This window comes from Triturus cristatus, chromosome 6, assembly GCF_964204655.1.
Source record: "Triturus cristatus chromosome 6, aTriCri1.1, whole genome shotgun sequence".
NCBI classification, from domain to species: Eukaryota; Metazoa; Chordata; class Amphibia; order Caudata; family Salamandridae; genus Triturus; species Triturus cristatus.
Window position 1 is genome coordinate 79,830,396 of NC_140589.1, and position 26,584 is coordinate 79,856,979.

Here is a 26,584-nt window from a genome sequence, read left to right on the forward strand (position 1 = left end):
AAGTTTCAGCGCTCTGTCCATCATCTCCTTGTGTTTGCTTTGTTTGCCCTAAGTTGCAGGGTATGCCCAGACGTGGGTCCCTTGCTCACTTTGCCACTAGATTCAAGCTAGCCTGGCTGATGGCTGATGAGGGCTGTTAGCCCGAAACCGGTCCCAGGATGCTTTTTTCCGCCAAAAATATATACAAGACAACAATGTGTTAACGAACAAAAAAAGTTTATCCATGATTACGTCTATAGCTTTACTGATGGGGGATTAAAATGATCATAAAAATTCACACTATGTTTGTTTTTGTTGATTGTGCCATGCAACTTACCAGTTGTTTGCACAGACTGATTGAGCAGCCTTCAAAAACTATTTAAATATAATGGACAATTACAGGGAAAGCTGAATATGTTTGCTAAGTCAATGATCTCAAGTGACCCTGTCTACATGTGCGCCAAATTGTTCCAGCAACATTTGTACCAGTTAAACATAGAAAGTTTAACAACTCTTGGTGCCCACATAGGGAGGTAAAGTCCTCAAGTAATTTTCCTCCATCATTTATAGACTCATACAGTGCATCCCAATGGATTTCTTGCAGTCCTGTCCAGTTTGTGCTCTAAGGATATTCCTGTTATGCATTCTGCCTGGGGTCTGCCCCTAGTATATAGAGCCACTAGGATGCTTAGTGGAAGGTTGCAGGCCATCAACTCATGTTGCCAATGAAACCTGATTATACCTACAAGGGATCTTTTGAGGCATAAGCTAATTGTCTAAAGTGTGGCTTTGTGTGATTGAGGCTTGGACAAAGAATTTAAACCTAAAAATCGTTGTACTTTCTTATTTCTCCAGGTACAGCTAACCATGCTGCATCGCCACTAATGGCTATAGCTGCAAAGGTAGATTTGTACCTACTCTAGAACATAATAAAATCCCAGGTACATGGAAGATTCTACTAAACTTTCCTGGTACCTCCACATTGCTGAAATACTCTGGCTGACACAGTTATTAACCCCTTCCCCGCTCATGACGGAACCGCTCCGTCATGAGCCACGGTTGCCGTGTGCTCATGACGGAGCGGTTCCGTCATGCCACGACCGTTGGCGGCCGCTCCGCCCAAGCGGCGCTGTTTCCCCGCCTGTGCGGGGGGACAACGCAACTGGGCGGAGTCATGACGGAACCGTTCCGTCATGAGCACAGCTCAACCGTGGCTCATGACGGAGCGGCTCCGTAATGAGCACAGCGCCACCGCGCTGCCCCCCCGCACCCCCCAGCGCTGCGGCGGAATTCCCGCCGCAGCGAAAGGGTTAACAAACATATTGAGCTTGATTAGGCCATTTATTCCACTTGATTTCTTCCTCGGCAGCGTCCAAATACTGGTACTCTTATCGGTATTACAATAATGCAGTTTTGGTAGGTATTTTCTAAGTCTTTACCTACAATGTGTGTGTTTTTATGCTGCATCTCGATTTATTGAGGGTGCCAAAAAATTTAATCAGATTACATCCCCAAGTTACTGCATTTGTTAATCAGATATGAATTTACCTTAAATAAATGAAAAGACAAGAGGTGTTTTTGAAAACAGGGACAAGTTGGTTTAATCAAACACTGCAGCCAGGAGAGCAGCGACAAAATGCGTCTGCTCAAAATCTCTTGATGCACAATGTTTTGGTCATCCATTTATACAGTTCATGAGGTACAATAAAACACATTACTACATTTAAAAAAAGCATCTCAGTTGTAAATCAACAAACACAGGCATCTCATAAGGACACAGATGGCTCTCGACCTCGGGGAGAGCTAGTGTGGGCCAGTGTGTATGTGTACAGATGTCCGGCATGAGGAGTGCGTGATCACTAGAGGGCCGATTACGATGCCGGTCGAAAAGCCTCCGACCACTATTCGGAAGATGTTCAACTGGGGTCGGAGGCTTTCTGACCCACATGGTTGGTTTGTGGTCCAACTGCCGAATTACGATGTCGGCGGTCAGAGCGTAAACCAGCCGGTCATTCCGACACAGTTCCGACGGGCTCTTGGAGTTTTCCAGCCTGTCGGACCTGCACCATAATCCCCTATAGACAGTGCTTCCGCCGTCGGGATTATGATGTTGGTTTTCGACAGCCTTTCCGTGCCGGCCTTTCCGACAATGAAAGGCTGTCGGGAAGCGACTTTGGTGGCCCCTAGCAGGGGAGGGGGGGGCCTTGCCTCCGCAGCCTACAGTTGGTGGCCGAGGGGGTACCTAGGGTGCCCCCCTGTAAATCCCTGCACTGTCTGGCAGGCACCATGGGGTGCCTGCCACAGGGTGCAGGGTTTGCAGACACCCCCGTTTCTTCATGGAAGCCTGTATTACGGCCGGTTTACGGCCGTAGCACGTGCCCCCATAAAGAAATGGGAGCATGAGACCGAAGAGTGTTCGGTCGCATCGTAATCAAGCAGTCGGAACCGCCGATCAGAGGTCGGTCAGTCCCGAGACCGCGACAGTGTCGGTCGGAGGCAACTCCGACCAACATCGTAATCGACCCCTATGTGTGGTGTGCCTGTCGTGTCCTGATGGGTTGACTGTGCCTATCTACATGTGGCATCTAGCTTTGTGGTATTTCTGGGAAACGCAAACCTTTGGCCAAACTGGTTTTATTAGGGCCATTTATCTTGGACTTGCTTGTGGTGTACCTATCCATCTGTGAAATCGATCAGGATTTTCCCTGGGTGCGTGTTTGTCTTTAGTTTATGGGGGACCCCACCTGCGACCTATTACTTGATAAGCGTGAGCATGGGAAGCAGGACCTGCCTGACCACATACTTCTGACTCAGGGTTGATGGAGAGGTCACCTTGGGTGAATCCGACTGCTATAATTTGAGTTCATCGTAACTCAAGTATTATGGCAGCCACTGGTATAATTTTTTTTGTTTAAATCTTTTTATTAACCTTTTTGCACATTTTTTAAACATACGATCAGAACAGCGCTCATAGAGCAGAAAGGAAGAAATAGAAAAGTGATGGCCAACAGCATAATGTGCAGTGCTTAATAGCAAAAGAAACAGGCGAGTAGTTCACCGCAATCACATAAAGTCATGGGTCAATACACCTAGACAGAGCGGATCAGTGCTGATGAGTCGCACCAGCGGGTGACATGTAAACGGACCAAATATAGTGCAGTCCGAACTCAACTGGGGACATAGGGTACAACAAAATGAGGACAACATAAGCCAAGGAAGGGAAACTGGAGTTGCTTAAGACCTGCTGCCCCATCTAGTGTAGCCGGGGGGCCAGAGCTGCCAGGGTCCAGAGGTGATGGAGTTTTGAAACAGGAGAGTTAAAGCAATCTGGAGGGCAGCACTACTCTACGCCTCTATCAGTGAGGGATGGATCCCGAGTGCCGGCCCCAGATAAAGCATTCGAGTCCCCCACGTTAGTGAGCACCTCCTGAAGTTTGGAAACCATTGTATCCCACTGAGGAGCTAGGGTAAATTTATGGATGCCGGGTAGGTCCTCCCTACGAGCCACTGGTATCATTTTTATCGGCATTATCATCATTACGCAGACAGTTGTCATATTGTACATTGATTTAGTTTGTACTGGTATTAAAGAGATTAGGTTTGCTCTCGTCTGAACGAACGAGGACATGGTCCTTATTCACAACAATAATAATATTGTATGAGCGTGGATCACGGAATTCAGTGGTATCGTTATTGCTGATGTTGGCGCTGCTGTGAGGGCAAAAGCTACGGTATACATTGGCACTGCATTGACAGGCATTGTGAGGGTACAAGCGGTGGCATACGTTGACATTGTATTTACTGATATTGCTATTGTCGGTCCTGCACATATCATGACATTCATTGACATTGTAATCACCCATCCCAACACATTGAATATTTAAAGTTGAGAAACCATACTTAAAATTGACACATCTTCAGCGAGCTTCTAAACCTGAAACAAACTGGTGATACAGGGAACCTCAGGCTCCGTGAGCAAGAATCTGTTGAGATCAGTCATCCCTTGTATGTGCAACATTTAAACATGATGTTCAGCTTTTTCAATGGCAATCTCTCATTTCTGCTTTTGGCACCTTGGCGCTTTTCTGATTTAGGAAGGAGCTTGCAACTCATTTTGCTATTGCTGAGGTTTTGCTATCTTTACTTAAACGAAGTTTGACAGAGTGGTCCATTAGGGAATGTGTTAGCCCAGGTTTGTGACTAATGCAACAGAAAACACTCATGCAATTGTACTGGTGCACTCGGAAAATATCAAAATTACATCTCCTTAAGTGAGGTCAGGTTATTGCTAAAAATTGAGTACATAGGTGCAAGAAATTACATTAACTCATAGAATATAAAGTATTCATGAGTTTTGGGATTATCTTTTTTATGGAGCAATATGGTAATGGTTAATGGGTTAGGGAAGGATAAAGGTTTTGTGATTTAAAAAACAGAACTGCCAGACAAAGAAAGTTGTAGAGGTAAAGATGGTTCCCGAGTGAACAGACAGAAGATAAACTTTATCTAGTAGAATAAATTACAATTGTGTTGATATCCAAATTCAGGAAATGGTTGACTGTTCTGGATTTCAGGGAATGTATTCACATAGAGAAGCAACAGTCGGTTTGATGACGCAGTGGAAATATGTTTGTAAAATTATGAAACCAAATGGGAAGAACAGGATTGGTTTCTTGTGCACTATAAATAGTAACATCATAGTTCATGCTCTGAGTAGTAAGGCTACGTTTTTTCGGGTATTATATAATATAGTATATAGATGAGGAATGGTGAATTATTAAGATATCTTTCACTGAGAGGTTCGGAGTGACATGAAATAGACAACGAGTGTGAATGTTATATATGGTCCACAAAATCTGCCCCTGCTTTCAATTTATATGCAGTGGCAGAGCAGTAATGGAGGAGCCAGAAATAACACCGGCCTATATATCCCTGTCCCACCCTTGACCAACATCTAGCACATTCCCTGCCTTCCTTCCCATTCGTGCAGCTGCACTTTCTGATTTCATTTAAAGCAGACAGGCAGCGCTGCCCTGTGCTGACAGGCTCTCCGAGAGTCCTGTCAGCTTGGCCTGGAAGGCCTTTATGAGTGACGCATCAACAGTGGATAACACGCTTGGCTATCAAATGTTGCTATGTCAAAGCAGCGAGTTAACAGTTTCAGAAACTGAAATAAATGATAGAGGTAAAAAATGAGGGCCACACATAACATTATTATTCTCTTTAGTACTTTGCTTTGCATATGCGTTTGTTGATTTTCTACTATATCTGCTGGGGTCAGCATGCAGTATATTATTTCCCCTTCTAGACTGTACTGTATTATCCGTTGTTATTAGACAATTAATAAAAGAATGTGTTCTAAATGTTGGCTTACTTTTTCCACCCTTGTATGTTTCTGTTCATATGTACGATGCATAAATGTTTAAAGATAGCCAAATATGGGGGCGTGGCTTGTGCACAGCCAAGATGGCCGCCTATTTCTGAGTTCCGGCGCACTTCCGGGACGATGTCCGGACTTCGGAGCTCGGAGTCTTCGTGAGCCGGCTCCCTTGTCGGATTTTCGGTGGCGGAATGCACTGAGATCACGGAGGAGTCGTTGCGGCGCTCATAGAGTGCCTTTTTTGCCATTTTCGAGCCGCATTCGTGTTCTCCTCAGGCGCGTCGCTCTAAGATGGCGGCGGCGCGAGGCACACGGGTGCATTGAGGTGACAATACCTTCCTAGCAAGTGCAGGATGCGAGGACATACGGAACATCTTGCCTGAATGTGTCTGAAGCATTATTTTTTATCCTGGTCATGGCGCCTCACAAAAGAAAGGTAATACCTTCAGCCGATATTTGAGCAGTGGTTATGGAGAGGATTATTTTTTATTAATGACTGTATGAAGTGCTGATATTCCTGAGGAGATTTTCATGTGTCCACATGCTGTGTTTTCCTACAACATCTAAGCTGAACAGTATATGAAACGGCGTCCTTCTCCATATGGCTTTCTGTTTTTTTTTCTGACTAGATGTGCACTTACTATGACACTTCCTTGAATATTCGTGATGATTAAACGGCTTTGAGAGTGTGTTGCGCTGCCCAGTAGAAAAATTCGTCTTGGCCCCTTTTTTTTTTTAAACTTGTTTTTATTGGCATTTGTTAGTACAGTTGTTACATTTCAGTATTGGATCGCAGCGTCATTAAGTACATTTTTCCAGTCAGGTGATATCCATCTTGACCTTTATAAGTATCTTTACTGCAATTCTATGCAATGAAACAGGTGTTTGCCATATGAAGAAACAAACCAGGGAGGGGGAGAGCAAACTAGGGGCAGTCATGGACTATCAGTGAGGGGGCAGCCAGACCATATCACATGTGGTCCGTTAGGTAACTGGTGAAACAACACAGTGGGAACCCCTGGCCGGGGTACGACTATGCAGGCGGACATACGGTATAGGTGCAGGCCCCGGAGTAGCGGGGATAGGAACGTAGTCACTCCAGGGTGGGCGTGGGGTATTAGGGGGGAGCGTCATCCGAGTGGGTTTGTGTCGCGCATGGCTGCGTGGCAGTAGGGATGGTCGCGAGCGCGCCCTGATCAGCTAAGGGCTGGGGCTGTTTAAACTGATGCATCAACAGCGCCCACTCCAGGGAAATCGGGGTTTTACGTATGCCCTTCGCTTCCTCCTCTCGCAGGGCATCCTCCTCAGCCGCGGACCACTTGAGTACCGCCCCCCTCCATGCCGCCAGCGGGGGGCCCGTGGGGGAACGCCAATGCATAGCTATGCATCGTTTAGCCAGGAGGTGTGCTAAGGAGACAAATCGTATGGGCCGTTTCTTCCGGCCCATTATTCCCAGCGCGCAGTACTCCCATGTATCTAGATGAGGCAACCCCGTAAGATCTCGGAGGGTCCCGTGGATAGTTGACCAGTAGATCTGAATATCCGGGCACGACCAAAACATATGGAGAAAATCTGCGTCTTGCGCCTGACAGCGGGGACAGAGGGAGACCGTAGCGGGATAAAAACGCTGCAGGCGTGCTGGTGTCAAGTAGGCCCTATGTAGAATGTAATATTGTATGTTTTTGAAACGGGCATTCCTAGACACCTTTTTGGGGAATTCGAGTGCCCTTTCCCACTCAGTGTCGTGAAACGCCCGTCCCACCTCCTCCTCCCAAAGAGTCCGTAAACGGCCAGCGATGGGGGTGTCAACTCCCGGATGGACTTGTACAGCCAGGTGGTGAGATGACGGCCCCGTCCCATTCGCAGTATCATGTAAAGGACTGGATGTGTGGGATCATAGTATGGTCGAAAATGGCTGAGGAGCTGACGATGCCTCAAGAATTGCCCTGGGGAGAGATCATAGTCATCAATGAGTTGCTGGAATGGCCGAAGGTGTGCCTCCGCGAACAGTATTTCTGCCTCGGTGACCTCCCTAGATGTCCACTCCCGAAGCATGGCAGGGGTAAAGAACTGGGTGCTTTTGGGCCAGCCCACTAGTGGAAGCAACGGTGAATACGGGGGCCTGTCTGGCGCGAGTCGGTGTATGCGTCGGATGCACCCCCGGGCCACCTCCACCTGGAGGGGGTAGGTCCCCGCTGGGCAGGATCCCGGCACAAGCAAACGGCATAATTCCGGTGTCGTTATCCGACCCGCGGTCGTGTATGTTTCGGACGTGTGCCTGTCAGCTGTCCAATAGGAGAGCCATTGGAGCTGCGCCGCTAGGAAATAGGCTTCGAACGAAGGGGCTGCAAGACCTCCTTGTGTTGTGGGTAATTTCAGTTTTGCCAGTGCGATTCTATGTCGCCCCTTGCCCCATATTAGGGATCCGAGGAGGGTGTCCAAATCTTTGAAGAAAGAGCGAGGCGGTATCACTGGAAGATTAGTGAAAAAATAGAGGAGACGCGGGACCAAAACCATTTTCGCTAGGGCTACTCGGCCAATCGGGGCCAGCGGAAGGTTCCGCCAAAACCCGATGGTGGAACGTATAGAGGCAAGTGTCCTACGATGGTTACCCTCGAAGATGTGAGCGATATAGGCGAATCCCTAGATAGCGAGGGGCTTCCGCCGTCCAATTGAGTCTCTGATCACCAATCCATACCTCCCGAGGGGTAGAGTCGGGGTGTAGGGGGTACACCACAGATTTCTCCCAGTTCACCTTTAAGCCTGAAGCTTCTGCGAACTCGGTCAAGGTGATCCCGAGTGAAGTGAGATCCGCGGTGATGTCCCGTATATACAGGAGGAGATCGTCGGCATACAGTGAGACACAGTGTGTAGTGTCCGCGAGCGGTATGCCCCAGTCCTGCCCCTCCCCATGGAGACGGATAGCCAGGGGCTCTACAGCCAGCGCGAATAATAGGGGCGAGAGGGGGCAGCCCTGTCTGGTACCCCTGTGTATTGTGAATGCCGAAGAAATACGACGCCCAATGCGGATTCGGGAAGTGAGTTTGGTGTACAGAAGGCGGGTGTAGGCTACTAGCTTGGGGCCAAGGCCAGCACACTGGAGAACCGAGAACAGGTACTGCCACGTCAGGGTATCGAAGGCCTTCTCGGGATCCAAGATCAGACACGCCGCTCTGGGGTAGCGGTCACCAATCTGATCCTGGATATGGAACAGACGTCGTATGTTCTGGGAGGTGTTCCTGCCCGGAACAAATCCGCATTGGTCAGCGTGTACTAGTGGACGTATCACCCGGGAGTATCTTTCTGCCAATATTTTCCCTAAAATTTTACAGTGTCTTGGCCCCTTTATATGGTGTGTGCACGACGCAGCGTGACGGAGCTGCTATCTTGTGAGGAGCCTCACTCAGTTGTTCCTGCTTGTTTTGAGGAGGTTTTGCGTTATCCAGCGTTGTGCTTTGCTGAGGCTTATTATTTTCTTGCGCCATACTCACTCTCACTGCTGTGGCTTCACCTTTGTTGCTGTGCTGCCAGCTGTTGTCGTCTGCCATCCTCTGCTGCGACACCGTTACCATGGAGGTTGCGCATTCAAGTAAATCTCATGCAGGTTCCTCGGGGGGTCGTAAAGATTCTAACTCTTCGTCAGTTAAGCGGACCAAGAAAGATCCGCCCTCCCCAAATAAGTCTCCGTTACCTCTTACTCTTGAGGACATCATGGAGGAATTGCGCCTCATCCGCCCTTTTATGATGGACACTGTTACTACCCTTCAGAGGCTGGATGAGAAATGGTATAGTCTAGATACGAGACTTTCTGATGTAGAGCAGAGGATTAGTGATGCTCAGGATGTGGTCGCAAGAGTTGACACACTCACTAAGGAAATATCCCAGCTCAAGAGAGTCACAGAAGATTTAGAAAATCGCAACAGGCGCAATAATCTCCGCATTTATGGTATTCCGGAGAGTTCTGAGGGGACAGACATGATCCATTTTTTGAAAACTCAAGTTCTTCAAATTGTTGGCCTCCCGAAATCTTCAGACTTCAACATACAACGCGCTCATCGTCTGCGGCCAAGGAATACCTCCTCTACATCTAAACCCCGGGGAATCATCGCCTATTTCCTCCTCTATTCAGACCTCATGATGATTCTCCAAGCTGCCAAGCAGCGCAAGCAAATAATTTGGTCTGGCCACAAAGTCTTTTTCACTCAGGATGTCTCCAAACCTACTGCTTCTCGTCGGAAGGAATTTTTGGACCTTCGCCCTGCGCTGAGATCCATGAACGCACGTTATGGTCTGATTCATCCCTGTTTTTTCAAGGTTACCTACAAAGATAGAACCTACAGTTTTGAAGACCCTGCAGACCTAAAGAAGTTCATTCATACACACAAAGGAGAACTTATGGAACTGAGCAAACCCTAATTGTTCTACTTTTTTTATGTTTGCAGTATTGTCTCCTGTTTTATCCTACTTTAATATGTATAGATTAGTTCCTGTATTCTTTTTTTCTTGTTCATTCCATCTTTTTTTTGTCTTGCAGGTCTTCCCCTCTCGGTGTTGTTGTCAAGACCACCATTCTTGTTTCCTTGTTGTTTATGATGTGTGTTTTACCCTGACGCTGTTTTCTTCTCCCTAGCTGTTTGATAAGTTCCTTCGTTTGTTTTATTCGGTCGCCTTATGTTCTGTTCTCCATTGCATAGTTTGTCTTCTGTTTTTTTCGTATGTTAGCCTGCTCTTTATTGTTGTCTCCTCCAAGTTCGGCTATCTTGCTCTTCGCTGCCCCACTCCCACATTAATGTTTTTTGTTGGGTTGTGTTTCATGGCTAAAGCCCCTTGGCTTTTTGCCATCTTTTCTCTGCTACTCTCTGGGGGTTTTGATTCCCCCTTAGTCTCTTTTCTCTTTTTTCCCTCTCTCTTTCCCCTTCTTTTCCTTTTGCTTATCTTCTTTCCCTCCTCCCCCTTCCTTTTTATCCTTTTCTTCTCTACCTTCTTGGCAACCTGTACAATAGTTATTCTATCCCTTATTCTCTTCTTTCTTACTGCTGTTTATGGTACTCCATTGTTCTCTTCCCCTATTTATGTCTCCTTTCCCGTAGTGGGCACATGTTTTGTTCTCCTCGGCTTTGATTTTTCTCTGACATTTATATCTTCTCAACATTTTCTCTTCCCTTTTTTTTTCTCTTTTTTCATTCTGCTTTAATTTCTCTACCCCCTTCTGCCTATATCTATTTTACATCCAAAATTGAATGGTCTTCGTGTCATTTCTTGGAATGTTAAAGGTATTCGTAATCCTGTTAAAAAGCAGCGTGTTTTATCTCACTTAGCACGTCTGAAATGTCATGTTGCGTTGTTACAAGAAACTCATCTTAACTCACAGGATTTGTCTTCCTTACGTAGGCAATGGGTTGGGGAGGCCTTCTGCTCTCCGGCAGTAAATAGCAAAAATGGTGTAAATATTCTATTTCATAAATCGTTGGCTGTTCAGTTGCTGAATGAGTTTCATGATAACTGGTAGATGGTTGTCTGTAGATGTTACTGTTAATAATACGAAACTTTCTTTTTGTAATGTTTATGGCCCTAATGGTGTTGATTTAACCTTTTGGAATGACTTCTCCATGTTTCTTTCTTCTCATGCGACTGAAGATTTGATTGTGGGGGGTGATTGTAACCAACTTATGGACCCTTTTCTGGACCGTAAATCACTCACCAGATATATACCTAACAAGATGCAAAAATCCTTTTTTAGGGCCATCTCATCCAGAGGTCTTATAGATTCATGGAGACTTTCCCACCCTGACACTTTAGAATTTTCCTTTTTCTCTCCAGTCCATGCTTCACATTCCCGTATTGATTATATTTTTCTTACCCAACACATCCTTCAATTCATGACTAATTCAGAAATAGGTTCCATTCTAATATCGGACCACGCCCCTGTCATAGTAGATATGGACTTTCCTTCGCCTACTCGCACTTCTAGGCATTGGCGCTTCAATAATTCACTCCTCCTTGACTCATAGTTTACTGAACAATTTAAGCTTTTTGCAGCGGATTTCTTCACAAATAATCTTCACTCTACTTCCCAATTTCATTTTATTTGGGATGCTTTTAAGGCCACTTCCCGAGGATTCATTATTGACTTTGTATCCCGAAAAAAGAAAAAAGCTCTATCTGCCTCGGTTCAAACTCTTAAACAAATTAAAGATCTGGAGCATCTTTATTTTACCACAAACTCCTCGGAAGCACTTGCTTCTCTTATTAAGGCTAAAATGCAATATAACAAACACTCCTGGGATTCCGCTTGTAATAACCTCCTTAATTTTCATGACAACGTTTATAGGGGGTCGCAATAAAGCTGGCAAATCTCTCGCCAATTATCTCAAAATCAAAAAACAAAAATCCAAAATAATATCCATTGCTGACTCACTCGGAAACCACCATTACACTGACGACAAAATCCTCGATTGTTTTGTCCAATACTACTCTACACTTTACACCCCTGAATCTGTCCCCTCTCAGGATCAAATTGATGTTTTTTTTCAGTCTCTACCTAGATCCTCAGACAGTTTACCTGATCTTTCTTCCCTTGATGTCCCCCTCTCGGAAAAAGAAGTACTCAACGCTATTACTCTTCTCCCTAAAGATAAAACACCTGGCCCTGATGTGTTCACAGTTCGTTTTTATTTGCATTTTAAGGATATCCTTTTACCGCATCTACTTTCCTTGTTTGCCTACTTTCTTGCCCAAGGAGAATCCAAAGGTTCCTTTACACAGGCAATGTTGTGCTTGATCCCCAAAAAAGACAAAGATCCTTCCCTTTGTAAAAACTACCGACCTATTTCTTTAATTAATACTGATTGTAAAATTGATGCTAAAGTTCTAGCCTCTCGTATTAACTTAATCATCCCTAACCTTACCAACATTTATCAATCAGGCTTTGTCAAGGGTAGATCCATTACTGACAACTCGAGAACCTTCCTCAATATCATTCACCTTGCCTCAAAGATGGACTCCCCAGTCGCTGCTATTACACTAGACGCTGAAAAAGCATTTGATAGAGTGTGTTGGGACTTCATGTTTGGTGCATTGAGGTGGCATGGTTTTAGTCCTACCATTATTCGATATATTCAATTACTATATTCTGCCCCCTCCACTTCTATTTGGGTTAACGGTTCTCAATCTCCTTATTTCTCTCTTCATAGAGGCACCAGACAGCGTTGTCCTCTTTCTCCTCTTCTTTTCATTCTTGCGTTAGAACCCTTTTTGGAAAAAATTCGGCGTTCACCATCATAGACTGGCTTCAAATTTCAGAACATTGATATTAAGTTTACTGCGTACGCTGACGATATTTTACTTTATATCTCCAAGCCAACTACATCTTTACCTTCACTCTTTTCTCTATTGAATGAGTACTCTCTGGTTTCTGGGTATAAACTTAACATAGACAAGTCAGAGGTTTTGCCACTTAACAAATTTTGCCTTCCCTACATGTTTCATGGCTCTGGTTTTGAATGGAACTCCGGTAGTATTAAATGCCTTGGTATTCTTTACGCTAATACCATTAGAGAAACCATTAAGCTTAATCAGATAGATATTGTTAAGAAGCTTTCCTCCCTTATCAATAATTGGTCTCCGCTTTTTTTGTCTTGGTGGGGGAGGCTTGCCACTATTAAGATGATGCTCCTCCCCATTGTAAATTTTCATCTTTCTATGCTTCCGATTTCCCTACCACTCTATTTTTTTTAAAACTATAAATCGTATCTTTTCCTCATTTTTATGGAATAATCGTAAAGCTAGGATCTCCATTTCCCGTCTTCAACAACCCAAAGATTTTGGTGGAGTCAATTTTCCCAATCTTACTCGTTTTCACTCTGCCTTTACTTTAAAACAAATCTGGCCCTTTTTATCTGACTCACCTGATCCTCCTTTGACAGCCTGGAGCTCTATAGAGCTTGCGCAACTCTCGCCTTTTTCCTTCAGGACGGCTACTCGCTTGTCTCAGCCTCCGCAGCGTTTTCTTACCCCTGTCTTTAGGCATTCTAGAGCTCTTGTTCTCTCACTGTTTCGCTCCTTTCTTTCGCAGTCAGAGTTTCTTTCCTCAACTCCAATCTGGTATAACAAGTCCTTAAAGATCAATAACAGAGCACTTTTTTGGAAAGAATGGATTGACAAAGGTATTATTACCTCTAAGCACCTTCTGGTCAACAACTCCTTGCAAGATTTTGCGGCTCTCAGCGCCTCCTTTCATCTTTCCAATTCACACTCTTCTCAATACAGCCCGCTCAAAAACTCCTTAAACCTCATTATCTCTCAAGTCACTTCTCTTTCTCTTACTGACACAAGCCCTTCCCTGTCAATGCCAGACTTCTCTATTTCTCTTAGAGCTGCTGCTATTTATAAGTTACTCTCTAGCCCCCTTGTTGAAAGAACCAAATCCAAACTTGAACTTTCTTGGGAAAAGGATCTAGTTCAAGAGTTTCCCCTTCAGGTTTGGAATGCTGTATGGTCTAAAATTCACAGGGTCTCCCGTTCAGCTAGTACTACACAGACTTTGTATTTTTTTTATAATAGACTTTTTTTTACTCCATCAGACTTACATAATTTCAAATTGTCTGACTCCAAAAAATGTTGGTCCTGTCCCCACACCAATAGTGACTTTTTTCACATGTTCTTTCACTGCCCGCTATGTAAATCTCTTTGGTCGCGCATCTGGTTAAAATTGAATGACCACCCTTTTGAGATTGTCCATATCTTTCTGGGTGGCGTCTCACCTATTTGGAATGTTCATGGTAATGCGCGCAAGTTTATAGATCTTTATATTGCTATCTCTCTGCAGATAATTACCACGAACTGGAAAGACAATTCAAAGATTTCGTATAATGCCTGGTGGAATTTACTGTGTCATCACCATAGACTTGATCGTGCTTTTGCTACTAATGTACCTCTTTTGATTTTCTTTCTCGATTTGCCCCATGATTATCTTGCTGTTGTATCCTTTTTTTTTTTAAACTTAGGTGTTATTTAGCTTTTTTTATTTTTCATTCATATAGAACTTTTATTTAGGTTGTCTTACAAGATATTTTAGCCTATAACTGATTAATTTATCCCCTCCCTTCCTTTCCCTTTCCTCCCCGGTCTTCCTTTTTTTCCTCCCTGCGCCTATCAAACATTATTCCTTTCAAAAATAAAAGATAAAAGCTTTTTCCCTTAGTACATCCGTTATCTCCGTTAGGCATTTCCTATGCTTTGTCAGAATATAATTGCTTTTACTGTCTTGCATCACTGCCTAATGATGTTATTTTATACTGATGTTTTACTTGGTTTATTATATTCAATAAAGCTTTTTAAACTAAAAAAAAAGATAGCCAAATATGTGTACTTTATAGCAAAAAAATGCTGCAATTTTGTGTAAATTGCCCTCACCCAGTACAGTGCCATCTGATTAAATAGCGATGGGATTACAAAGGATCCAATTATTTATGTAAACTGAAGAGGTTTTTTCAAGCTTCAGTAAGGCAGTAAGGAGAGGTAACAGGTACAACAGCACTGCAAGCTTATCTCACAAACAGAGCACGTATAAACAGACAGCAGAAATGTACATGTTTGCATGCTACTTGACTTTACCTAAGGTGCCTGCCCCAATCCAATCCTGCCAATCTTTTATTTATACCTACCAGCTAACTCAGTAGGCATAGTTCATATTCATGTACCCAAACCTGACCAGTATGCTCAGGATTTGTATATTTTGTTCCATATTTCTGATGACGGGAAAGGGGATGGAGTGTACTGTGGAGAAAAGTGGTGCGGACGTGGGGCTGGAAGGTGACCTTGAATTGGTGGTGTAGTTTGTAACGAAGAAGGTCCAGGGTAGATTGTGCTTGGCCACGCAACAAAAAAGTCACAAGGGAGGAGGCTGAAAATTAAATTGCATTCAATCAATGCGAGGTTTTACAAGTCTTTCGTTACTACCCACGGAATAAAGATTAGGGTGGAGCACGATCAATCATGGTTTGTGCCCAGAAGCTAGTTACAATACATTCAACAACTTCCTCAGAACCAAACTACTAGGCATGCCCCAGAGACAATTTTCATTTAAGTCAATGAAAGTACCAAGTTTAAGTGTACGTTGTTTTAACTTGGCATTTTATGGGTGGATACATTCTCAAGTAAGGTACTCTTAACATGCTGGCGGTCAGATACATTCTCTATTACATGTTGTTTTAAGAAAGCAGACAGGTGCAGCGATCTGTCTGGTATCGTTCCTGAAAAGACCAGCTGGCAAGAGAGGAATAATTACGTTTGCCAGTCTGGTCACAAGGAAGGCTCGTTCATGGCAGGAATACATGCAAATGAAGGGACTCAGTTTAGGAGATGTTATCGTATATATTTGCCTAATTTTTTTTAAATCAAATTATTGTCAAGAAACAAAACAGAAAACATACTAAAATTGCAAAGTTATGGTTACCTGTCCAATTCTTACTCCCAATGGGATGATAATGACTTCACCCAATGTTATGTATTACATAATCGATTACATCATTGGTGACATCAAATATCACTATCGAAAAATAAAAAGTCGAAGAGTAGCTAGTTGAGCAGCTGCGCACGTCCGGAATATCTATCCCCATCACCACTTTCAAAAAGAGAAGTGTTACCTGGTACTTAATTTGAAACCCTCCGTATTTTTCCAGGAGCCTGTTGGTCGCGGTTCTCGTCTGCTTTACAGCCTTGGTCTGACGAGATTCAGCGGAGATCGTTGTGGATGTTTGATGTGTCTCCTGGCACTCACTGCCCGCCCCGCCCGTGTTGGTACGGGCCGCCCTGGACTCTGGAGCTGAGCCGTGTGTGGCCGTCAGTTAAGTTTCGTTTCATATCTTCCAGTTGGTGAAGTGGGAGGGTCTGCTTCCCCTTCTCTTTCCTTACAGACCCTCCCACTTTCACTGGCGGCTGCACGTGCACAGCGCTGAAGTCGGAAAGTCATTGGCTGATCTGGGAGTGTTTACAGCGGACTGTGGATGTTTCTGGCCAGCAGCCACAGACCACAGTGTCTGTAGCATGTGCTGGGATAATGTGCGCAGCAGAGCTGAATTGTCCGTCTGTAAAGCAGGGCTGTCAGCAGCAGAGCTGATAATATCCAGAGCTCACCTGGGACGATCGGCAGCTATTCTGGGGGGGGCTGGAGGTGCCCTAAGACTGACTGTGCCTACATCTGGGAGTGTTAGGGTCTGTACTGCTAGTGCCTACATCAACAAGTGGGAGTGGCTGCAGCAGAGCAAGTTGAGTCTGCATACAGGCCGGGAATGCCTGCTTAATCCGTGTCCTCTGTGACACATTTTTCCCCTTTAGCTCTTCACTAAGAAAAAACAAGCATTTGCAATGCAAAAGGTCTCGCATTTATGTGACTTTTAGCTATTGGCATTGTAAATGACAATGCCTTTTATTTATGTTTTGGTTTTTAAAACATAAATAAAAGGGATTGTCATTTTCAATGCCAGTAGCTGAAACTTCAGTAGATGCAAGACCTATTGCATTGCAAATGCTTGTTAACAAATGTAGGTGGACATTGTGCGGTAAAATGTACCACTTGCGCAAATTCTTTCAAAATTACCTCGGGAAAGAAACCCATCCAGTCCCTCCTAGGGAAGACAGGCCCGCTCAATCGCTACTGTTCAGAGTTTGGGCGAAGACAGTGGTGCAAGGAATTGGTGGATCTGGGCTGCGCCAGACCTGGAAGAGGGAAGAAAGCTCCTTATAAAAACAAGCATTGGCATAGCCAATAGGTCTCGCCTTTGGGACCTTATAAGTGCTTAGCCATGCAACCGTTGATGTGTTGCACCAAGGATACTATGCTGCATAACTGAATACTTATAAGGGCCCAAAAGCGAGACCTATTGGCTATGCAAATACTTTTTTTTGTAACTTACAGCTCATGCCATGAACGGCACGGTTTCTCCGGAGCTCAAGAACTTTCTGTTGTGCACATGAATGTTTGCAACTGTGGGCACTCTTTGAATCAGTGCAGTACTATGATGCAGACATTGCTAATAAGTCGCACTTCAAAGAGGTTACTACTAAGCTGCAGACTCGAGACACAGGTCCTGGAGGGCTTCAGGATGTGGCGGTTACCGTGCAGCGCCGGCGCAGCCGTGCCCCTCTTCCCACGCCTGACAGTGCAGTCTATGCAGATGGTGGCTTCGGGGCGCTGGGTGGGCAGTTCCCAGCTCTCTACCTGCCGCCTGCCAGCAGGCCACCCCAGAGCACCCTTCCTTCGGGGACAGTCAGGGGCGTGGCGGGACCCGCTGCCAGGGCCGTGCGCAGCAGGATCAGCCTGCCTGCTGCTAGATTCGTTTGCCTCGGAGAGGGTGGGAGGGGTGCTTAGCAGTAGCGGGTGGGGGAGAGGAGCAGATGGTGCTTGTATTTAAGGGAGGAGGAGGTTGTCTAACGGAATGTGCACATCATTGGTGTGCCCATGCAAGGACTAATCGGCTAGAGGTTGGACTCTTAAGCCACCAAGAGTTCAGTCCAAGGAAGGGTATTGTGATGGTCTGCTGGGGCCCCAATTTAAAATGGGGGAGAGCCCACAATGGACTACGGTTAAAACTGCCGGGGCCATCGACTGTATATATACTGTGTGTGTGTATATGTGTGTATGTATATTTACATGTGTGTGTATATGTGTGCGTGTGTATATATGTGTGTCTGTATGTGTGAATGTGTGTGTGTATATATATATATATATGTGTATGTGTGTGTGTATATATTATCTACTGGCGGTCGCCAGTAGATAGTTATAGTTAGGACCGAGTTCCCATAGGAAATCTGAAAATTCTATTTTGAATAACTTTGGCGCCGGTTGACTTATGTTCGTGAAATTTTCAAAACTGATAGGGCGCTCCGCTCAGCTCCTACCCCGAAAGTCTCGGGGTGATTCGTCAAGTGGGTGCTGAGAAAAAAGGGGGGTCCCAAAACGCGTTTTCCCCATGCATTTTCCCATAGGACCTGTAGTCAAAGGTACAGCCCGAACGGCTGAACAGAATTACTTGAAATTTGGCAAAGAGGTAGTCCTCAGGTCAGGCATGTGCCTTTTGCATATATGGTGTAAATCCGTTCAGTAGTTCCTGAGAAAATCAAAAGTAAAATCATATACATATCTGGGCGGAGCCTAACCACACATCTCATTGTGAGATCTGTTTGGCTGTCAGCACTTCATCCAAGAAGTGTTGGCAGCCATCTTGGGACCAATATACATGATAGCACCTCACTAAAAAGCATTGCAGTTAATAGAAGGTTTTAATACTTTAGTTACATTATAAATCATTTGTTGATGGTACCATACTCATTTTAGGAATTGTGGTATGTTCTAAGGTGATTTTACCATGTGAAAAAGCCTTCTGCTGGGATATCATGAATCATCTTTGAGAGAAAACTATTTTCACATGCTTTTCCCACAGAGGTTAGGAAGATGATCTATAAGCTAAACTGAGAGCATATTTTCAGTAAATTCACATTATCTTTCTCAGTCATGTGAGAATGAAGTCTGACATTCTCAGTAAAACATGTACATCCAACAAGGGCAGAGACTGTCAGTTGATTCCTTTGTGTTCTACTGCAGCTTCCCAGAGTGTTCCAAAGAACAGCTAGAGCGCTAATAGTCTTACTTATGACAAAGGTATGGCACACCTGAAGCCATCTTGATTGGAATAAAGTGGTAACATTTAAAACATTTAATTTAAAAAGGAACAAAATGAGAGGGTTCATTTTGCCATAGAATGTATGATTAGTGCTGCAGAAAGAAAAATTAGGGCACATTTTGAGTGACTTCTCAAATCCTCTTCTATTTCATTTAAGAATTCTGACATGCAGACTGAAACATGCACTTTCAAAACCAGCAGCAGACTTCCCTGGTGAGCAGTAGCTTTACTACAGTGATCTAATGAGCAACTAGAGTGCTAACATTCTGAATTTATAGCAAATGTGTGACACATCTGAATGCCTTCTTCATTGAATCAAAGTAAAAAACTGACAGTATGCCTACTGAGGAGACTGCAGTAAATGAGGAAATTAGGAAACTTCATAACAAGTCTCCTAAGATGGCCACCAGAGACAAAAGAGCCCAAATGTAGCACAAATATCACCGAGATGTAGCCCAAGTATAGCCCAATGACAGAAATCCCAGAGTGTTTTAAAGAACAACTAGAGCGCTAACAGTCTTACTTATGACAAAGGTATGGCACACCTGAAGCCATCTTGATTGGAATAAAGTGGTAACATTTAAAACATTTAATTTAAAAAGGAACAAAATGAGAGGGTTCATTTTGCCATAGAATGTATGATTAGTGCTGCAGAAAGAAAAATTAGGGCACATTTGGAGTGACTTCTCAAATCCTCTTCTATTTCATTTAAGAATTCTGACATGCAGACTGAAACATGCACTTTCAAAACCAGCAGCAGACTTCCCTGGTGAGCAGTAGCTTTACTACAGTGATCTAATGAGCAACTAGAGTGCTAACATTCTGAATTTATAGCAAATGTGTGACACATCTGAATGCCTTCTTCATTGAATCAAAGTAAAAAACTGACAGTATGCCTACTGAGGAGACTGCAGTAAATGAGGAAATTAGGAAACTTCATAACAAGTCTCCCAAGATGGCCACCAGAGACAAAAGAGCCCAAATGTAGCACAAATATCACCGAGATGTAGCCCAAGTATAGCCCAATGACAGAAATCCCAGAGTGTTTTAAAGAACAACTAGAGCGCTAACAGTCTTACTTATGACAAAGGTATGGCACACCTGAAGCCATCTTGATTGGAATAAAGTGGTAACATTTAAAACATTTAATTTGCACAGGAACAAAATGAGGGGGTTCATTTTGCCATAGAAATTATGATTAGTGCTGCAGAAAGAAAACTTAGGGCACATTTTGACTTCTCAAATCCTCTTCTATTTCATTAAAAAATTCTGACATGCAGACTGAAACATGCACTTTGAATACCAGCAGCAGACTTCCCTGGTGAGCAGTAGCTTTGCTACAGTGATCTAATGAGGAACTAGAGTGCTACCATTCAGAATTTATGGCAAATGTGTCACATCTGAATGCCTTCTTGATGGAACCAAAGTAAACAGGCATTGAAAATGCAATAGGTCTCGCCCTCGTTTAAGTTAAGGCAATTCTGTTTGTAATTAGGTGGCTTTGTAGCTTTGCTTTTATTAGTGTTTTTCAAAATTTCATGTACATAACATGCATATATGTATATGTATGCATGCATTTATATTTGTATTTATATAGATATGCAGATTATATATATGTTTATATATGTATGTATATATATATATTCACTTAAAAAACCATAGGTTTCACACATGTTATAGTTAGCTGGACATTTCACTCGTAAAAAACCAATGAAATTCCCCCGTTATAGTTAGTGCAGGCAACTATAACTCACGCAACCGCAATCCTCTGCTGATGACGTCAGATATTAAATCACTGTATTTAGACACTTATTTACCCATGTCTTCTTCCATTAATCTTTAGCTATACATATATTACAAATATTTATTTTTCATAAAGACACATATCTCATCAGTAATGTAATATCTGACGTCATCAGCAGAGGATTGCGGTCGCGTGAGTTATAGTTGCCTGCACTAACTATAACGGGGGAATTTCATTGTTTTTTTACGAGTGAAATGTCCAGCTAACTATAACATGTGTGAAACCTATGGTTTTTTAAGTGAATTTGCAAGGTTTTTTAAATGCTAATTCGTAACTATAACATGTGTGAAACCTATGGTTTTTTCAGTGAATTTGTATGGTTTTTTAAATGCAAAGTTATGTATTTATTATTTTATTTTTTTTCAGGTTTTTCACCGTGCGCGCACCGTGCGCGCAGTGGGCGCTCGGTGCGCATCGCGCACCGAGCACCCACTGTTCGCAGTGCGTGCCGTGCGCGCTCCTCGCGATAAAAAAAAAAAAAATGTTTTTTTCTCCCTTGGGGGTCCTTCTGTGACCCCCTGACCAAGGCTAGGGGGTCAGGAACTGTCCACTCTGCCCCCTTTTCACGTTCTCCACCTTTGTTTTTCACCCCCTCAGACTACGAGAGACAAAATGGCGGCCGACACTTCCTGGTTTCGACCGATTCGAATGTTTACCGACATCTAACAACCAATCAGAATTGCGCTCGCGCACGGCAGGGTGCGCGCACTGTGCGCGCACGGTGCGCGCGTATAGATATTGATATGCTTTTAAATGCTATTTTCACAGGAAATACTGAACAGATTTACACCAGACCTGCAAAAGGCACTTCCTTGACCTTATGGCTACCTCTCTGCCAAATTTCACGTAATTCTGTTCAGCCGTTCGGGCTGTAGCTGCGACTAAAGGTCCTATGGAAAAATGCATGGGGAAAACGTGTTTTGGGACCCCCCATTTTTCTCAGCCCCCGCTTGACGAATCACCCCGAGACTTTCAGGGTAGGAGCTGAACAGAGCGCCCCATTTGTTTTGAAAGTTTCGCGAGGATTCGTCAACCGGCGCCAAAGTTATTCTAAATAGAATTTTGAGATTTCCTATGGAAACTAGGTTGTAACTATAACTATCTACTGGCGACCGCCAGTAGATAATATATACACATACATATATATAAATGCATATGCATATATGTGCATATGTGTGCGTGTTGAGAGAGGTAGAGAGAGGTAGAGAGGTAGAGGTGTAGAGGTAGAGACGTAGAGGTAGAGAGGTAGAGGTAGAGAGGTAGAGAGTAGTAGAGAAAGAGGTAGAGAAAGGTAGAGAGTAGAGGATGAGTAATAGAGAGTAGAGAGAGAGTAGTAGAGAGTAGTAGAGAGAGTAGCAGAGAGTGAGTAGGAGAGAGTAGTAGAGTGAGTAGTAGAGAGTAGTAGAGAGTGAGTAGTAGAGAGTAGTAGAGAGTGAGTAGTAGAGAGTAGTAGAGAGTGAGTAGTAGAGAGTAGTAGAGAGTGAGTAGTGGAGACTGAGTAGCAGAGAGAGAGTAGTAGAGAATGTGTAGTAGAGAATGAGTAGTAGAGTGAGTAGTAGAGAGTAGTAGGGAGAGTAGTAGAGAGTAATAGAGAGTAGTAGAGAGTGAGTAGTATAGAGTAGTAGAGAGTAGTAGAGAGAGAGTAGTAGAGAGTGAGTAGTAGAGAGTGAGTAGTAGAGAGTGAGTAGTAGAGAGTGAGTAATAGAGAGAGAGTAGTAGAGAGTGAGTAGTAGAGAGTAGTAGAGAGTGAGTAGTAGAGAGTAGTAGAGAGTGAGTAGTAGAGAGTGATTAGTAGAGAGTAGTGGAGTAGTAGAGAGTGAGTAGTAGAGAGTAGTAGAGAGAGAGTATTAGAGTGAGTAGTAGGGAGTAGTAGAGAATGAGTAGTAGAGTGAGTAGTAGAGAGCAAGTAGTAGAGAGTGTGTAGTAGAGAGAGAGTAGTAGAGAGTAGTAGAGAGTGAGTAGTAGAGAGAGTAGTAGAGAGTGAGTAGTAGAGAGTGAGTAGTAGAGAGTAGTAGAGAGTGAGTAGCAGAGAGTAGTAGAGAGTAGTAGAGTGAGTAGTAGAGAGTGAGTAGTAGAGAGAGAGAGTGAGTGGTAGAGAGTAGTAGAGTGAGTAGTGGAGAGTAGTAGAGAGTGAGTAGTAGAGAGAGTAGTAGTGAGTAGTTGAGAGTGAGTAGTAGAGAGTGAGTAGTAGAGAGTGAGTAGTAGAGAGTAGTAGAGAGTAGTGGAGTAGTCGAGAGTGAGTAGTAGAGAGTGAGTAGTAGAGAGTAGTAGAGTGAGTAGTAGAGAGAGAGTAGTAGAGAGTAGTAGAGAGTGAGTAGTAGAGTAGTAGAGAGTGAGTGGTAGAGAGTAGTAGAGAGTGAGTAGTAGAGAGTGCGTAGTAGAGAGTAGTAGTAGAGAGTAGTAGAGTTCTAGAGAGTAGTAGAAAGTGAGTAGTAGAGAGCGAGTAGTAGAAAGTAGTAGCGAGTGAGTAGTAGAGAGTGAGTAGTTTAATTTAAAAGGAACACAATGAGGAGGTTCATTTTGCCATAGAAATTATGATTAGTGAGGAAAAAAGAAAAATTAGGGCACATTTTGAGTGACTTCTCAAATCCTCTTCTATTTCATTAAACAATTCTGCCATGCAGACTGAAACATGCACTTTCAATACCAGCAGCAGACTTCCCTGGTGAGCAGTAGCTTTACTACAGTGATCTAATGAGCAACTAGAGTGCTACCATTCAGAATTTATGGAAAATGTGTGACACATCTGAATGCCTTCTTGATGGAATCAAAGTAAACAAGCATTGAAAATGCAATAGGTCTCGCCCTCGTTTAAGTTAAAGCAATTCTGTTTGTAATTAGGTGGCTTTTTAGCTTTGCTTGTATTAGAGTTTTTCAAACTTTCATATACATACCATGCATATGTATGCATATATGTATATGTATATGTTTGCATGAATTTATATTTATATAGATATGCAGATTATATTAATATGTTTATATATGTATATATATATATATATATACACATACATATATATAAATGCATATGCATATATATATGTGCATATGTGTGCATGTACAGAGAGGTAGAGAGGTAGAGGTGTATAGGTAGAGGTGTAGAGGTAGCGAGGTAGAGGTAGAGAGTAGTAGAGAGAGAGGTAGAGAGGTAGAGAGTAGAGAGCGAGTAATAGAGAGTAGAGCGTGAGTAGTAGAGAGTAGTAGAGAAAGTATCAGAGTGTGAGTAGTAGAGAGTAGTAGAGTGAGTAGTAGAGAGTGAGTAGTAGAGAGTAAGTATTAGAGAGTGAGTAGTAGAGAGTAGTAGAGAGTGAGTAGTAGAGTGAGTAGTAGAAAGTAGTAGAGAGTAGTAGAGAGTGAGTAGTAGTGAGTAGTAGAGAGTAGTAGAGAGTGAGTAGTAGTGAGTAGTAGAGTAGTAGAGAGTGAGTAGTAGAGAGTGAATAGTAGAGAGTGAGTAGTAGAGAGTAGTAGAGAGTGAGTAGTAGAGTGAGTAGTAGAGAGTAGTAGAGAGAGAGTAGTAGAGAGTGAGTAGTAGAGAGTGAGTAGTAGAGAGTGGTAGAGAGAGTAGTAGAGAGTGAGTAGTAGAGAGTGAGTAGTAGAGAGAGAGTAGTAGAAAGTAGTGGAGTAGTAGAGCGTGAGTAGTAGAGAGAGAGTAGTGGAGTAGTAGAGAGTGAGTAGTAGAGAGTGAGTATTAGAGTGAGTACTAGAGAGTAGTAGAGAGCGAGTAGCAGAGAGCAAGTAGTAGAGAGTGTGTAGTAGAGAGTGAGTAGTAGAGAGTGAGTAGTAGAGAGTGAGAAGTAGAGAGAGTAGTAGAGTAGTAGAGAGTGAGTAGTAGAGTGAGTAGTAGAGAGTAGTTGAGAGCGAGTAGTAGAGAATCAGTAGTGGAGAGTGAACAGTAGAGAGTAGTAGAGAGTGAGTAGTAGAGAGTGAGTAGTACAGAGTGAGTAGTACAGAGTAGTACAGAGTGAGTAGTATAGAGTAGTAGAGTGAGTAGTAGAGAGTGAGTAGTAGAGAGAGAGTAGTAGAGAGTAAGTAGTAGAGTAGTAGAGGGTGAGTGGTAGAGAGTAGGAGAGAGTAGTAGAGTGAGTAGTAGAGAATAGTAGAGAGTGAGTAGTAGAGCGAGTAGTAGAGAGTAGTAGAGTAGTAGAGAGTGAGTGCTAGAGAGCAGCAGAGAGTAGTAGAGTGAGTAGTAGAGAGTAGGAGAGAGTGAGTAGCAGAGAGTGAGTAGTAGAGAGTAGTAGAGAGCGAGTAGTAGAGAGTGAGTAGTGGAGAGTGATTAGTAGAGAGCGAGTAGTAGAGAGTGAGTAGTAGAGAGTGAATAGTAGAGAGTGAGTAGTAGAGAGAGAGTAGTAGAGAATGAGTAGTAGAGAGTAGTAGAGAGTGAGTAGTAGAGAGTAGTAGAGGGTAGTAGAGAGAGAGTAGTAGAGAGTGAGTAGTAGAGAGAGAGTAGTAGAGTAGTAGAGAGTGAGTGCTAGAGAGCAGCAGAGAGTAGTAGAGTGAGTAGTAGAGAGTAGTAGAGAGTGAGTAGTAGAGCGTGAGTAGTAGAGAGTGAGTAGTAGAGAGTGAGTAGTAGAGAGTAGTAGCGAGTGAGTAGTAGAGAGTGAGTAGTAGAGTAGTAGAGAGTGAGTAGTAGAGAGTGAGTAGTAGAGAGTAGTAGAGTAGTAGAGAGTGAGTAGTAGAGAGTGAGTAGTAGAGAGTGAGTAGTAGAGAGAGAGTAGTAGAGTAGTAGAGAGTCAGTAGTAGAGTAGTAGAGAGTATTCAGTCAGTGTCAGTCAATGTCAGTCAGTCAGTGTCAGTCAGTCTGTCAGTGTCAGTCAGTGTCAGTCAATCAGTGTCAGTCAGTCTGTGTCAGTCAATCAGTGTCACTCAGTCAGTGTCAGTCAGTGTCAGTCAGTGTCAATCAGTGTCAGTCAGTGTCAATCAGTCAGTGTCAGTCAGTCAGTGTCAGTCAGTCAGTGTCAGCTAGAGCAGCTCTGCTGACCTGGTTCTCTGGCTCTAAAGCAGCTCTGCTGACCTGGTTCTCTCTCTCTAAAGCAGCTCTGCTGACCTGGTTTCTCTGGCTCTACAGCAGGTCTGCTGACCTGGTTCTCTGGCTCTAGAGCAGCTCTGCTGACCTAGTTCTTATGCTACAGAGCAGCTCTGCTGATCTAGTCCTCTGGCTCTACAACAGCTCTGCAGACCTGATTCTCTGGCTCTAAAGCAGCTCCGTTGACCCAGTTCTATGGCTCTGAAACAGTTCTGCTGACATGGTTCACTGGCTCTATAGAAGCTCTGCTGACCTGGTTCTCTCCCTCTAAAGCAGCTCTACTGACCTGGTTTCTCTGGCTCTGCAGCAGCTCTGCTGACCTGGTTCTCTGGCTCTAAAGCAGCTCCGTTGACCCAGTTCTATGGCTCTGAAGCAGTTCTGCTGACATGGTTCACTGGCTCTATAGAAGCTCTGCTGACCTGGTTCTCTCCCTCTAAAGCAGCTCTACTGACCTGGTTTCTCTGGCTCAGCAGCAGCTATGCTGACCTGGTTCTCTGGCTCTAGAGCAGCTCTGTTGACCTGGTTCTTAGGCTCTAGACCAGCTCTACTGACCTGGTTCTCTGGCTCTAAAGCAGCTCTGCTGATTTGGTTCTCTGGCTCTAGAGTAGCTCTGCTGACCTGGTTCTCTGGCTCTAAAGCAGCTCTGCTAACCTGGTTCTCTGGCTCTAAAGCAGCTCTGCTGGCCTGGTTCTCTGGCTCTAAAGCAGCTCTGCTGA

General features: G+C 43.9%; 1 protein-coding gene across 2 annotated transcripts in view; it reads right to left on the bottom strand.

Moving 5' to 3' along the window:
- Window positions 1-16,236, bottom strand: part of LOC146813789 (cap-specific mRNA (nucleoside-2'-O-)-methyltransferase 1-like) — a 944,292-nt gene extending 928,056 nt beyond the window's left edge. Inside the window, exon 1 of one of the 2 annotated variants that reach the window (XM_085610252.1) lies at window positions 16,006-16,236. Coding sequence is in view for 1 of the 2 variants with exons in the window: in XM_085610251.1 (XP_085466377.1) it covers window positions 15,025-15,043 (19 nt within the window). In the remaining variant the exon portion in view is untranslated. Of the gene's footprint in view, window positions 1-15,024; window positions 15,264-16,005 lie in introns of those variants that run through there. The other variant, XM_085610251.1, reaches the window with a different exon arrangement.
- Window positions 16,237-26,584: the final 10,348 nt, after the last annotated feature.